This window comes from Calliphora vicina, chromosome 4 (assembly GCF_958450345.1).
Source record: "Calliphora vicina chromosome 4, idCalVici1.1, whole genome shotgun sequence".
NCBI lineage: Eukaryota > Metazoa > Arthropoda > Insecta > Diptera > Calliphoridae > Calliphora > Calliphora vicina.
In genome coordinates, this window is record NC_088783.1 from 29,353,745 (window position 1) to 29,370,384 (window position 16,640).

Genomic DNA, 16,640 nt, shown 5'->3' on the forward strand with positions numbered 1-16,640 from the left:
TTGGCCTCAAAAGATGAGCAGTTCTTTGAATAAATGTATATTTTACAAAATGTTTCAAAATAAAAGCTGAACATTTTTAAAAAAAATACCGCATTTTCAAGTAATAACACTGTCCAACAAATTGAGACTTTTTGATTGGCACAGAATAAGGACCCTATAATTCTGAAAGGGCATGTTGAGTAGATCATTTTGGTAGAATAAACTTATAGTCCAGCTGGTCTGATTCTTTTTTTTACAGTGGGTCAAATTTTTATTTTTTGATCGAAGGGAGCATTATACTAACTGAAAAAATGTTTTAAGTTAATTCTTATTGTCAGAGTTATATTGTGGAATTTTATAGGAATAATTTTTGTGGAAGACCTTAACCCTCTATCTCCCCTCTTTAGGGGTAAATTTTACCCTTTTCTTTCGAGAATATTAAAAAAGTTCTTTAAAAAAAGACATTTAAGGATTCAAATCAAATTTTAGTGGGGGCCACCAAAGATACAGAAGTTGTAAATAAAGCTCTTTACGCTTAATTAGCTCGGGTCTCACATTTTTTTTTTTTAAAAAATCGCCAAAAATCCAAGTATGATCCGAATAAGCTGAACTTTAAAATATAAATAGTCCTTAAGGAAGTCTGTTTTAGTTCAAGAGATATTTAGGTTTATTTATTTATTTATTTTTTTAATTCTTCTCGAAGTTTATTTTAATAATATCGGACTAACCCTTTTTTATGTGGTCTAACTAAATTTATAATTTGATTTAAAAATGTAATGGTTTTAAATACATAAAAAGCTGTTCATATTTGTACAATTTAAGAGCTGCGCAAACTTTTGTAAACCAGATATTGACTCGCTTTTCTAACAGCATAGTCGCAAATTTAATTTACTGAAATCGTATGTCCTCTTGTACGATTCGTTCATACATCAACAGTAGCCAGCCAAAATTAATGGATTGAAATGTTAATATACTGACTTTTCTTTCCGATGCTACTAATTTTTTACCAAGAACATTGTTTGACCCTAAACAATACATTGTTTAAAGTACGTTTAACTCAAGGCCCTTAACAGTAGTTCACCTTAAGACATTCGTTCATGGTCACAATTGGTGCAGACACTTATAAGCTTAAAAATCGTTAGTTGTGTTGTTGTAGTAGTTGTATATTGTTGCAATCAATGGAAAATATGTTGCCGACATACATACATATGTACAGACATATGTATACATATACATTTCAAACAATGGCGAATAGTGAAAGACAAACTCAAGCAGATTGTAGAAAATGTACAATGTTTTAAAACGTTGCCACAATTTGTTTTTGCCCCCCCCAACAAACCATAGAACAACATACATACAATATAAATAACAATAACAAAAACAATTATAATTGTTTTCCCAGATTTCAGATGCATTGGAACAATTTGTTTTCATTGTGTTTTTTTGCCTTGTTTTTAGTTTTTTTTTATATTTTACTTTTATTATTATTAAATGAGTAACAGAAATGTTCATACAAATCCTGGTTGGTTATTAAACAAACATATAGTAGATAGATAAATTGATTTGTATATGCATCTGTATAATATTTAATGTCTAGGTAAATTTCAATAGGGTCTTAAAAAAGGAGAAGTTATTTGGCAACTTAACAGGGGATCTGGCTATATGTTCAAATTTTCTTAAAAATTAACATTTATCCAGCGAAAACCCTGTATAAGCCATTAGGGATACATATGTGATTGTATACATATTGTTAATGTTGAAAGTTTATTAAAACAAATTCAATTGTTGTACAAACTGTAAAAAAAACACACACACAGATATTGAAATCATTTTAATGGCATATTTATGAAAATACAAAAAAAAAAGAAAACAATACAAAGAATAACAGAAAATTTATCTTTAAATGGCACATTGATTTAATAAGATTCAATTAAAAAAAATTGTTTTTAATGTGTCTGTGTGTTGGAAATGAATGTGCTTTCCATTATCGTTGATCATCGTCATCATTTGGCGTAGCAGCAGCATCACTATCATTATCTTGAATTGTATTTTCATTAACATCATTTCATTATTTTGTTATTGTTTTTATTTTTCTACCCTACACCAACCATATTAGGCAGATGTTTGGTGATGTTGTCAAAGCCCAAAAATATTAGTCTAACACCCTGCATAAAGTATACCGATCGAGTCAGAACCACTTTCTGAGTCGATTTGACGTTGTCTGTCCGTCCGTCTGGCTGGTTGTGCATCTAAACTTTGGGCGCAAAGTACAGATCGCAATTTTGAAGATATCTCGGAAGATTCCCATACAAATGTCCTCCCTAAATTGAACTTTATCGGTTATAAATGTTTAATTTATAAAGGCTCTTCCAGTAGGAACTTGCCTACTTATGGGTTAGAAAAACCACACGCAGAGAAAAAACATAGTTGGGCATGGTTACTGTAACCATTTCAATTGTTACAAGTTTTTTTTAACAATATTATAGTCACAGTAACCATTTACATGATTGTGGTAACCATAATATGGTTAATTTACGATTCACATGATTGTATCAACCATATATATGGTTACAGTAAACAAATATATGTTTGTGACAACCATTCATATGATGAAGGACTTATCATATTATGTTGCTCTCGGCTTATCATAATCTGAGAACAACATAACATATATTTGTTTACTGTAACCATATATATGGTTGATACAATCATGTGACTATAATGTTGTTAAAAATCTTGTAACACTATTTAAATGGTTACAGTAACCATGCCCAATTATATTTTTTCTCTGCGTGCACCTACTTATATGAGGATCGGTTTTGCGATCAGTCCATAATTTGCTCATATACTCGGTGTAGGGTATTATATGGTCGGGTTTGACCGACTTTACTTGTTTTTTATATGTTTTTGCAATTATTGTTAACTTTAATGGAATTTAATGCATCTGTTTATGGACTGGCATGTTTTCATATGTGTTGTTTTCGTTAATAAGTTTTAAAAACTATTTTATTTTTGCATTTAATTAATATTATTTAACTGTGTTAATACTCAATGTAATTATACTATTATTTAAAATCTTTTTATGTTTTTTTTTGTTGTTGTTGTGTATGTCCATTTCATTCACAGTCAACCAACTTAATATGATGGCATTTACTTGGTTAAAACATGTGTGTGTCAGTGGTGAACACTGCTGTTACCGAACTAAATAAATGAATGAATGAACGAACGAATGAGACGACACATATTATGTTCCAGTCATTCAGTCAGTCAGCCAGTCAGTTAGTATGTCTGTGTTTGTTCAATTAAATTCACATTTAATAACATCTCAGCGGGAAAAAGAAGCAGTAAACTGGGCTTTCTAAAGGCCTTAGTTGTCAGACAATAGGACATCCAAACATTTTGCGAAATCGTTGCAATTTTAAAAAGCGTTTCATTGGAAGCAAGGTCAATTGCCCTACTTAAGAAGCTGTGTTCCGTTGCTGTCCTATAAGGAGATATGTAAAGTAATACCTCATATAGTGTTCAGATTGGTCAAATTAAGTCTGCCTTTTAAGGGCGCTATTAGAGAAAATATTCTTCATGTATTTAGTATAAAGCCTTAAATCTTTAAAGAAGGATTTTAACAAAGTTCTCCTAAAACACTTTCTAAGAAAAGGCAGAATGGAATGAGTATCGCATTTTTTAACAATGTGTAAATATGTATTTTAGAAGGCCTACAAAGGGGAAGCCTTAGATATTTTTCCCTCTAGGATGTAATGTTTGTATGTTCGAGTAAGAGTTAAATTTGACGAGGAATAGGAGTAAGTGAGTGACTGACTCGTGTGTCCATAACACATGACTGCATGTTACGTATTGACATTTATTAGCATTTTACTTATAATTGCTATATGTTGAGATAAAATAGTTACATGTATGTGGAAAGTAAATTTGTTAAGAATTTTATCATTTTATTCCTCGACAGTTTCGCTTGACCTGGCAAATTATCTGTTATCAACGATTTTTTTTTAATAATCTTTCAATAAGTTTTCTTCCAATTTTAAAATTATTTGATTGCACTTTATTGATTGTAATATAGATTTGACGTAAAAATGTATTAAAAAAAAACTTTTGTACAAAAATATTTTCTAAAACCTTTTCAAAAGTGTTCTTTGATTGGGTGAATGACTTAAAATTGCGGCATTTACAACAGATGTCGTATCTTTTGAACGACATTTTTAATAACTTATATGTCATTTTGAAGAGTACATATCCGTCATTTATCCCCACTTAGTTATCGAACATTATAACAAAGATTTTTTTGATTCGAAATTTTGTGCCTTTACTTCTTTCTTTAATATGAACAAAATTACCGCTGAAGCACACTGATTGTTCACCAAAGCTTATAGTGAATGTGTTCCATCGGTTTCAACGTGGGAAAGATGGTTTTGTGCGGTTCATAAGTGGTGATTTTGACACGGAAGACAACGATCGCCCAGGCCAGTCAAAAAAGTTTGCAAACAAAGAATTGGAGGCATTAATCCAAGAAGATTGTTGTAAAACTCAACAAGACCTTGCAAAATCATTGGGAGATACTCAATTTCAATACGTTTACGAGCAGCAGGGAAATCGGGTACCATACGAATTGAAGCCAAGAAACCTTGAAAGATGATTCTGCATATCCGAAATGATGCTTGAACGCTATAAATAATTTATGCATCGAATCATTACTTGCGATGAAAAATGGATCCATTACGATAAAGCGTAAGAGATCGTATGTGAAGCCCGGCCAACCAGACGAATCGACTCCAAAGCCAAATATCCCTCTCCACGAAGGTATAATGATCTGTAATTGGTGGGAGCAAAATCTATTGTAAGCTAGTGAATTTGGATAGGGCGCTACTGATTCGTTTGAAGAGAGTATTGGCCAGACATGAAACCGTAATATTCCATCATGACAACAATCTGCAACATGTTGCAATACCTCGTAAAAAGTATTTGGAAAGTTTTACCTCACCCGATTTATAGACCGTGCCCCGTCCAACTACTATTTGTTTCGATCGATGCAGAACGATCTCTCTGGGATTCTCTTCACTTTGGAACAGAGTATCAGATATTGGTTTGATTCTAGATGGGAAAAGGGCATAGCTAATAATGGTCAATACTTTGAATAAATTTATATTGTACAAATGTTTCAAAATAAAAGCTAAAAATTGGAAAAGAAATCACGCATTTTAAGTCATACATCTAATAATTGGAATATTCTAAAATTCAATTAGAAAATTTTGAAATATAATTGGAAATTTCTGAAATACAATTGGAAATTCCTGAAATACATTTGAAAATGGAGTAGTTTAAAAGAAGTGCTTTGGATCTAGCACACTTTATTTAGATAAACAACGGAAACAGTTTCTTAATCAATATTTTAGGGAAGCTGTAGGGAGAAACACATCAAACATGGAAGCAGTCCTACAACCAGAAATCGCTAGTTTCATGGATATTTCGAAGAAGTCTGAAGAGGTTCTAGAACTAGGGGGTAATAGGGTTTTTACACTAGCGCACATCTAACATCTACCATCAATTTGCAAAGATGTTAACATCTTCCCATAATAATTGCACAGCGCTGAGTGCCAACATCTTTCTACATCTTTAAAAAATGTTCCTATCTCATTTCGTTCCACCTAACATCTTTCGATTATTTTAGTGTCACCACTAATAAAATGGCATTTATATTAAGAAAAAAATGTAAACAAATATAATATAATAATGAGGGAACATTTTATTTGTTTGAAATTTGCTTGTGAAATTATTTTCTTATTTAATTTGAAAAAAAAGAAAACCAGTCTCAATTCATTTTGTTTTCATAAAAACAATATGATTTTTAATATTTTTGCAATTTTACTGATGGTAGATGTTAGATGTTGCAAGTGTGAACAAATCTTTCAAGTTTTCAACATCTTCCATACGTTTCGCCAAAATGTACGTAAGTGTAAAAACCCTATAAGATTGCCACCACTTAAGGGGATGTGGTACTTTTTTAATACTATTTTTTATAAGTTGTTTTCATATAACATTTTTTACCTGAAATTGAGGCCAATTTATTTTTAAAAATTTCTCAACAAAATTCATTATTTTTATTCTCATTATTTTTTTTATTATATTTTATTATAATGAAATCCTACCCACTCATTTTGAATTGTATAAATTGTCATACAAACAACAGCAGAGTTCCACTGTATAATTAATTGAAATTCGTTGACACATTTCAAATGAAGTGTTTGCATGCACTTAATGCAACAAAAGGTGCTAGAGAAATATTTATTCTTTTAAATTTCCAAACAACCATTTCTTCTGCTAATGTTATGTATAAAACATGCAAAGAAATTGCCCTACCATGTTAAAAAGGAGTAAACAGAAGACAGTACAATTCAGACATAATGAATACACAGATAAGAAATAGTTCACAATTTCAACACTTTTACAAATTTGTATGGCCACTATAAATATTTATATGATTGAGGTAACCGTAATATAGTGAAGTTACCATCCACTTGATTATCGCAATCATATATATAGGATTGCAGTAAATAAATATATGTTTATGGCAATCATGTTCATGATGAATCATTATATCATAATATGATAACCATAAGCTGAGAACAACATAAAGTGGTAAATCCACCATCATAAAAATGGTAGTCACAAACATATACTTATTTATTATAATGATTGCGATAATCATGTGGATTGAAACTTCACCATATTATGGTAATCTCAATCATATACATAATTACAGCTACCATAATATTGATAACAAATTTTTAAAAATGTTGAAATGGTTACAGTACAACTATATTTTGTCTCTGAGTGATCTTAAATGGAAATAAGTTATGATAAGTTAAAATGCTTTAACTATACTAAAGGTATATTAATAGTTAAGTTTATGCTAAGTGTTTAAAACCATTATCGTTATGTGCGAATTTCACTGTTTTATGAAAACTGAAAGAAGTAAGAAATATATTACCACATTATTGTTATTTGTTTTATTTTAGCTTTGTTTTTATTTAGTTTTGAATATTTAATTTTCTCCAACAACATCAAGTAAAATGAAAAATCAGTTCAAGGTAACTAACGCAAAACTTGTGTTAACTTTTAGGTTTCTTGTTGCTGTTCTTGTTTGTATTTTTACTAACAGCAAACTTTTTTTGCTACAGTTTTGTGAGTCTTTTTTTTAGCTTTCTTGCTAAAATGATTAACTAACCACTTTAAAAATCCCTTAAGTAGCATTAGTAAATTGTACAGCAACAACAACAACAGAAGCAAGTATGTACTTTGGTTTCTCTTTTTAAAGTAAAAGTATCAACTTCATTTAACCGATAAATAAACAAAAACTTTAAATATGAAGAACAACAAGACCCAGCAAGTACAAGTACGAACACAAGTAGAAGGAAAAGTATATGAATATTAACTATACTTAAAGATACTAAATAAAACACAATATTTTGTTTTAACAGGTAAAAACTCAACAATTTCTGAAGACTTGCAGGGAAAGCAACGTAATTGATAATAAATATTTCATACAACATGAAAATAAATTAACAAAAAATGAATGACAGTACTGAATGAACAGCCAACATAGACACTGTCTTAAGAAGACCAACAAGAAACTAAAAATACTAAAAGAAGTCATATCAATGAACAATTGTTCATGAACACAGCAAATGACGACAGAGAGTGGCAAAAATTGTGGAGGTAAATGAAACTGTTTTAAAACTTCTTAAATTTCTGGAATTTTTTTTTGTCATAAAAATGCATGGGTAATTCTTGCTAGTTTCATATATTTTTTTGTTGTTGTTGTTTCGTTTCAAATGTCCTTCGATTTCAATTTCTCTGACATTTTTAATTTAAACAGAAAATACTATAAAAATCGTTATGATACGCTTCAATTGTACTACTACTATAGTTTTCTTCTTATTTTCGTTTTTTTTCTGTGTGTTTTTCAATAGAAAAAGAAAAGTAGCAAAATTACTGCTAAAAACAATAGAAATGAGGAAAAAGTGTAGAGACATATGAGGTAATTTTTCTAACAGAAAAAAAAAACATTAGTCAAATAACGCTTTGGGGGCCTGGTTAGAAAGTCTACTATACAAATATTATATCACAAATGCCTAAATAACAAATATTTGTCATTGAATATGTGTGTTTAATTTTAAAAATTTTACATTGATACCATTTTTGAAAAAAACTTTTTCTACACCGATCGAGGATTTGAAATTTTTATTTGATCGCATTCAATTGTCTGCCATAAAAATATCAATCTGAAATGTAGTTGAAGAAAATAGACTTTAATGAATGACTCTTACCAAAACATCTATCTTTTATATGAAAAACTCGATCTATGATCATTTTTGTTCTGACCAAAAATCTATATTTTATATGAATTACTTAAAATATCTTAAATTCTTAATGATTTAGTAAATAAGAGTTTAAGGAACTCTTATTTTTGACAATATTTTTCGTAAATAAGCAATAAATTGAGAAAAGGAGATCGATTTGTGATCACTCATATTTTAGATAAAAAAATCTAAATTTATATGTGAAATACTCAAAATGTCTTAACTCTTTCAGCCACGATTTTTTGTGCATTTTTACTTTAATCAAGGCTAGTTTATTATAAAAAGTAAGAAGAAATAAATCAAAACATAAAAAATCACCCCATTCGAAGGTTTTTTGTGGAGTGAAGTGGTACTGACCACTAAACCACAAAAGAGTTAATCAGTGATAACTAATATTTCTAATAAAAAATTCATATCTTATATGAAAAACTCAAAAAATTTAAAATCCTGATTAACTTCCTAAATAAGCGTTAAATTAAGAAAAGGAGCTCGATTAGCGATCACTCACAAATATTGATTTTTTATATGAAATACTCAAAATATCTTAAATGATTAATAATTTTGTAAATAAACGTTGAATTGAGAAAAGAAGCACGATCACTCATATTTCTAACCACAGCTGATCTTTTATATGAAAAACTCAAAATATTTAAAATAGTGAAAAACTTCCTAATAAGCGTTAAATGGAGAAAAGAAGCTTGATCGGTGATAACTCATATTTCTACCAAAAGTTGATCTTTTATATGAAAAACTCAAAACATTTAAAGTCGTGAATAACTTCCTAAATTAGCGTTAAATTGAGAAAAGAAGTTTGATCTGTGATCACTAGTGTTTCTGCCAAAATATCGATATTTTGTAAGAAAATCTCAAATTATCTAAAACCACCTCAAATCGTTTAATTGAGAAAAAGAGCGCGATCTTTTAAATTTCTATATGTTTTTTATATGAAGAATTCAAAATATATTAAGTTGATAGTAGCTTTGTTTAAAAAACGTTTAATTGAGAAAAGGAGTTTGATCAATAGGGTCTACAATGATTCAACTTTGATAATATGGACAAATTTGAGCCTAGATATCATAAACAATGTCATAGAAATCCAAAGAAGCAATCTGAAATTTAAAAATAGAAAAAAGACCAAGAAAAGTTTCCTAAGAAATAATTTTAACAAATTTGTAACAAAAAAACTAAATTTCCTCGGAATCCGTCAATTTTAACAATCGTTAAAATATCCATTTTTAATCTTTATTTAGTGTTTATTAGAACCGAAAACTATTTTTTTAATTTTTTGAAATTTCGTTTAATAAAAATTTTTAAAATGTAAAATTTGGGATTTGTGATATACATGAAATTTTATGATTTTTTTTGGTATCAGATTATAGTCAGAAAATTAAATTTTTTTTTCCAAATCTCAAAATATTATTTGCTCAAATGTTCAGCAATTTATTTTAAAATGACGAATAACAATTTTGGACAATGGGAGCATAGTGACACCCTAGTGATCACTCATATTTCTTACCAAAAATCAATATTTTTTAGAAAAAAATTAAAATATCTAAAGTTTAAATAAATGAGAAAATGATCTCGATCAGTGATCACTGGTGTTTAAGGCCAAATATCGTATTTAGTTATTTCAATATAACTAAAATCATCATCAGGAAAAGAGCTCAACCTGAGATCACTTTAAATTCCGACGAAAAATCTATGTTTAATGAAAAAAAGCGTTTAATTGAGAAAATTAGTACGATCACTCATATGTATAAACAAAACTCAACTATTTATATAAAAAAAAAACTCCAAAAATATGATCGATATGTGATCACTCATATTTCCTACCAATAAATCAATCTTTTATATGGAAAAATTAAAAATATATTGTTAATAAGTTTGTAGTTTAATTATGAAAATAAGCTCGATCGGTGCTTACTTACATTTCTGAGCAGAAATCGTTCTTTTATAAATGAATAACTTCGTAAATAAGAGTTAAATTGAGAAAATGATAAAAATATCTTAAATCGTTAATAACTTTGTAAGAAGCTCGATCAGTGATCATTCCTATTAATGGACAAAAATCTATATTTTGTGAAAATCTGTATGTTTGGCTTTAAAAATATTGCATAAGGTGCAGTAGATACGCCACTAGTTCCATTTCTCATGGTTTTACTTTGAAAAATTAATCATAAAATAATTATATAACAAAAAAAGAAACTTAAGCTTTATTAAATATCTAACAAAAGTACCAGCAGGGTTAAATATAAACCAACATTAATCCTCTTCCAACTCTCTTATTTCAGGTCTTATGGTAAATATACAATCTGCTTGTCTACTTAAAGGATTAATTGTATACAATTTTGTATTTTCTTCAAAAACCTAAGAAACTTTTCTTGGACACTAAACATTACCTAACAGGTTAAAATTGTCATTTAGGGAAATAGAAATTCAATACGAGAATATATGTAAGAAGCTCACACGAACAAAAAAAAATGGAACAAAATGAAACTATTTACTAATGTAAGAAGGCTTGTGCGACTTGTGTTCATGTGCTTATATGTGGAACGTAAACAGTACATATGTAGCAACTACATGGGTTTGCCACATCACAAGAAAATGGCAAAAGCATGAAGCACTGAAGAAGAAGGTTTGTTTGTCTGGTAATGAAAAATTGATACCTAAAACCAGGCAGGCATGCAAGGCAGGCTATAAACGAGCATTGAAAATAACATCTGCAGAAAAAAGGGCGAAGCGCAAATAGTGAGCTTCAAGTAAATAATGCCTCTAACCACATTATAACGCATACAATTGCTGCAGCAATGGCAGCAACATCACCAGCCAGCACGAGTACGCTGGACGTACAGAGTGGTCAAGCAGCAACAAACAAACAAGTAACTAAGTAAGTGTTTGTGAAATAAAGTAAGTATGTTGTAGTAAGTAAAAACTGAAACTAAAAAAACAAAAGTTTCCTTGCAAGACCTCTTTTCTTATACAAGCATATATGTATATATTTTTTCATCATTTTTTTGTTTGTTCGAAAGAAACCCCATAAAAAAGGTTATTATTATTTTTTTCTAGTTCATTATCTTGGCAAAATGTTTCTCTTTCTCTGGCTTTAGTTGTTGGTATCATTTTTCAATATGAATCAATACACCCAAACAATATGCTGGCTCCTTCCCTAGCCAAAACAACTCCTTTGTGAGTTTATGTTCATTCTTTTCTTGCCATTATACCTCTATGTACCTTTAATTCCAAAGAGTACACGGTAAGAAAACAACAAATACAAATAATACAAAACAAAAAAAGATGAAAAACAAGTAGAAAATGTAATAATAATAAAGAAACAAAAAAAAAAGTTATAAAAATGAGGCTCAATTGTAGTTATTGTTGTAGGATTTTCTGTTGAACTTACCCAAGGCATGACACTGTAGAATTTTTGTACGTCCTTCACTAACTATTGAACCTGAAGATGATGGTTGCGTTGTAAAACGAGGAGGCTGTAATTGTGGGCCATCTGTAAATTGATAAAAAAAAGAAACAAAGAATTAGTTTATAAACAAATACTCTATAGGTATTAATAAAAATATGTTGTTTTTTGTTGTTGTATTTGATTAAGGTGTATGAAGTAATTTAATAAATATTTGATCAGCATTAAATAAATACCAAAATGTACAATATTTATACATAAGTATAAAAAACACAATACATTATTATATTACATTGCATACTCAAGCACAAATAAATATTTTTGTATACATATAGGTAGGAGGTTTACACGCCTTCATTTATTGTTGTGCATTTGTGCGTTTATTCATTAATACAACAAATAGTTTTTTGCTGTTTGTTTTTTTGATTAAATAAATGTTTGTAATGAACAACAAATAATTAACAAACAAAATATGTGGTCAAATGACATTTTTGTAATTTTATAATACATATTTTTAATACACATTGCAAGCTTAGTGTGCAAATGTGATAAGTCCCTTTTAGCGAATTTTACAAGCGACACAAAAAAACGTTTTAAAAAACTTTTTCTTTTAAATATTTTTCAAATCTGTTAATACAGTTCTTTCTACTTATTTGGTATGAAAAAATCTTAATTTTCTAAAAAAATTAACTTAGCATATTTGCACACTAAGCTAATGATACAAATGCTTTTTATTTGGACACATCGATGAAATACATAATTTGTTGTTGGTTAATATATATAGTTAACAAATGGTACACATTTTACTTTAATGACCCTATAATTTTAAAATTTATAACGATTATAGCGATTTCGGCGTTTCTAGTTTTGTGTTTTTTAAGGTTATTAATTTAATTATTTTTGAATAAACCAACAAAAAAAAAAATAGATTAAAACTCCAGAAAGTCCTCCTATATGCATTCTCAGTATTTCTAAATCAAATAAGTCTAATTTTATGATTCTAGCTTCATTATTATAAAATATTCAAAAAGTACTATTATAATAAAGAAAAAGTACTATTAAGCTTTAACTGTTTCTCATTCATATAGGACCATATTGACCACCATATATGAAAACTCCACAAAGTCCTCCTTTCTACATTATCACTCCTTCTGGATCAAATGAGTCTAATTTTATAATTAAATGTTCAAAAAGTACCATTATAATAAAGAAAAAGTACAAACAAGCTTCAAATGTAATTTCTCATACAAACATTTATACTTTATAATTATTATAGAAAATAATAAAAAAAAGTACCATACAAAATGTACCATTTGATGGAAATAAAAGTACCATTAAGTACATATTGTTTTCCTTCATTGTTCAATTCATATAAAATATTCAAGTATTAATAAGACCACTTCTTGTGGAATCTTACTTATTCAGGCTCCTGTGTGTTCAATTTGGCATGCCATTATAAAATATTCAAAAAGTACCATTAGCATAAATAAAAGGTACCATAAATCTGGTGGATTTCCGCTCTATCGGGACTATATAAGTTTAATTTCATTATAGAAAATGCAAAAATTACCATTAGAATATGGACAAGTTACCATATTAGTTCTAACTTTTTTGTACATTTTCTTTGATTCATATTTCACTCAGCATATCAGACATCCGATCGGGATAAAATTTACACCAAGGTCAGTCCCATTGGATAGTAATTCAGACACAACAAGATCGGTCACGAACTCTACGAATTAGAGGGGGTATGTTCCACTTGTTTCGGCCATATCATGTTATTTACAGCGGATGTTCGCTGAGGCTGGTCAACGTATTGTTATGTTTTTACCTTTTAAAAATGAATGGGGTTTAATACCTTTAAATAAACCGGATACTTTTTATTGAAAATAAAAGCCATTTAGTAGTTTAAAAATAGTAACAAATCTTTATTTATTTAAATTTACACAACAACACTTTAAATAGTCACTCAGTGTTTATATAAACGTTTATAAATTCGCAGAAATACACACACACTTTATAATGCAGTTGATGTCTTTACTTAACGATGTTTCAAATTAGAATCATTGACGACTGCAACCTCTGCCACTATTTATACACACGCCATCTTTCGTGAACATTCTACAATGATCTTAGTGGACAACTACTAGAGCTTTCGAAGTTCATGTTTAAACATTCAGTGTTGCCATACTTTCAAACAATGTCACTGTATATCAAAATTAATGATTTGTAATTCAATCAAAAAAGTTTTCGATTTTGGAAAAAAATGCAAATTTCATCCCAATTTGAAGACATCGATTTCAAAAGTTGGTTCAGTTGACATGAAATCCCCCATATACATATTCAGTGACGGACATTACAATAGAATCACTACCAATATTTCATTTAAAACCAGGAGCAATCATAAGGATTGGTGTGGGCCAGAAAATATAAAAAAGTGGCAAAATGTGTTGTGGACGGACGAAACGACCATTAATTTAATTGGTAGTGTGATAAGACATGGGTTAGACGTCCAAAAAATGGCAAAAACATAAAACGTTTAAACATGGTTGGGGAAATATTATTATATGGGGATGCGTTTCTTGGTATTACGTTGGTCCAATTTATTGGATTAAAGAAAATATGGATAAGCACTTGTATGTAAATATTTTGGAGAATGTTATAAAGCCACATGCAGAATGGAATATGCCCTTAAAATGGCTCTTCCAGCAAGATAATGACCCAAAGCACAAGTCAGGTCTTGCCAAAAAATGGTTTTTATATAACAAAATTCATGTTATGGAATGGCCGTCTCAATAACCAGACTTAAATCCTATGGAAAATAGTAAAAGACAAACTCGGACCTGAAAAATTGAAAAACAAGGAAGAACTTTGGCAGAAAATTCAGGAAATATGGTCTGCAATTTCCCGATCTACATGCGAAAGTTTGTTTAATTCAATCCCCAACAGATTTGATGCTGTTATTAGAAATAATTGATATGCAACAAAATATTAAGAAAACAACGAATTCTTATGATGATTTTTTATTTTTAATCATTTTAAGACTGATTGATTGATTCTATTTGAATGTCGCATATTTTATTTAGTCTTTTAGATTTGACATCGTTTTTAACATAAGAATATGTTATTTTTTTATTTTATTTTTTTCTATTTATTGTTTACGTTATGAGCATTAATATATAATGAACAAATTTTAAATTTTAAAATCAAATTTTGTAGTTTTACCGCTTTAATCGAATTCATATGTAGTGATTCTATTGTATTGTCCGTCACTGTATTCTGGATCGTTATAGATATTAGAGTCAATATATGTATATAGTGAAATCAACTTTCTGATGTCCCCAAATAACTTACAAACATGATTGATACATTAATATATCGTGTACTAAACCAGGACAATACCATTTCCAATTGTATTTCAGAAATTTCCATTTGAATTATAGAATTTTCTATTTATATTTCAGAATATTTAATTTATACTTAAAAATTTTCTAACTGTATTTCAGAATTTTCCAATTGTTTTTCAGAATTTTTCATTAGTATCGCAATTCTGATATATAATTACAAATTTCTGGAATACAATTGGAAACTTCTGAAATACAATTGAAATATTTTGAAATTCAATTAGATACTTCATAAAATACAAATGGAAATGGTGGAATTCAGTTGCTATTTAAAATCGGGAAAATTGGGCAACAAATGGCTGAGATATAAGCAAAAAACCAGAAATACCGATTTTTTTGACCAATATCTGTTGGTATATTTTTATATAACTGGAGGAACCAGTGTTTAAAATTTTATCAATCAAATTATGAATAAACTGTTTTTTCCCCCATTTGGTACTTTTTTCTCTCCATTGATTTAATCAGCCCAATTATGAATAAAAATTCCAGGGGAGTTTTTTCCCTTTTCTCATTTTTCGTATTCAAATTCAATGGGAAAAAACTCCCGGGGAACAAACTCCCTGGGAATTTTTTATTCATAATTGGGCTGAATATAAATTAATTTAAAATTTTTAAAAAGTACCAATTTTATATTTGGTATTTATAGGTTTTAAAGATATATAAGGTGCCAAAAAAGTACCAAAGCATAATTTTTAACAGTTTTATCCCCTTAAGGGTTCAAATTTCAAAAAGTACCAAACACCTGTATTAATTTTTTTAAATAAATGTTGATCCATTTTAAAAGCTCAAATTTAATGACTTGTAGCTAAAGTCATTAAATTTGGGCTGTTGATTCCCATAAAGGGTAAAAAGAGTAAATCTTGTAACTTATTTTTCTTCTAAAATAATAGAGATACAAAGAGCATTTAAAATGGATCAACATTTATTTGGATCAGTCAGTCAGATGCGTTAATCTTGGATCTACTATTGGATTGATATTAGCAATACCGCATAATGCACTTTATATAAAAAATTTTTTAAAGCAGATTTATAATTTAGTTTTACCACTAACATAACAGGTGCAAAATATTTTTATTTAATACTAGTTGACCGCCCGGCTTCGCCCGGTAGCATTTACTAATGTTAGTTCTTCAAGTTTCTCCCACATACAACTGCCTGTTCTTATTTATTAGCAAATAAAATATCTAAATTTGTACTGCATACTTTGGGGAGCTGAAACTTTTTACCATTTCCACGAAAACTTAACAGCATGTGAATAAATTTAATCTTATCATTTAACAAGATTAACACAAAAACAAAAAATAAATACAGAAAATATTACAATGAATTTAAAACAAACAATTTTATTGTTGGACAAATAAATTTTCTTAAAACATAAAAGAAATTCTTAAGATGATGCCGAAAGAAAAGTTAATTAAAAAATATTTGTGTTTTTTTTTTACAAAGTCCATGTTTAAACATTTCAGTAGA

At 28.8% G+C, this 16,640-nt stretch overlaps 1 protein-coding gene across 4 annotated transcripts in view; it reads right to left on the bottom strand.

Annotated features, from left to right (window-relative positions):
* sdk (sidekick cell adhesion molecule) overlaps positions 1 to 16,640 on the bottom strand; it is a 339,884-nt gene that overhangs the window by 104,443 nt on the left and 218,801 nt on the right. For all 4 annotated transcript variants that reach the window (XM_065510391.1, XM_065510392.1, XM_065510389.1 and 1 more), the window contains exon 2: positions 11,752 to 11,853. In XM_065510391.1, the coding sequence (XP_065366463.1) occupies positions 11,752 to 11,853 (102 nt within the window). The remainder of the gene's footprint in view (positions 1 to 11,751; positions 11,854 to 16,640) is intronic.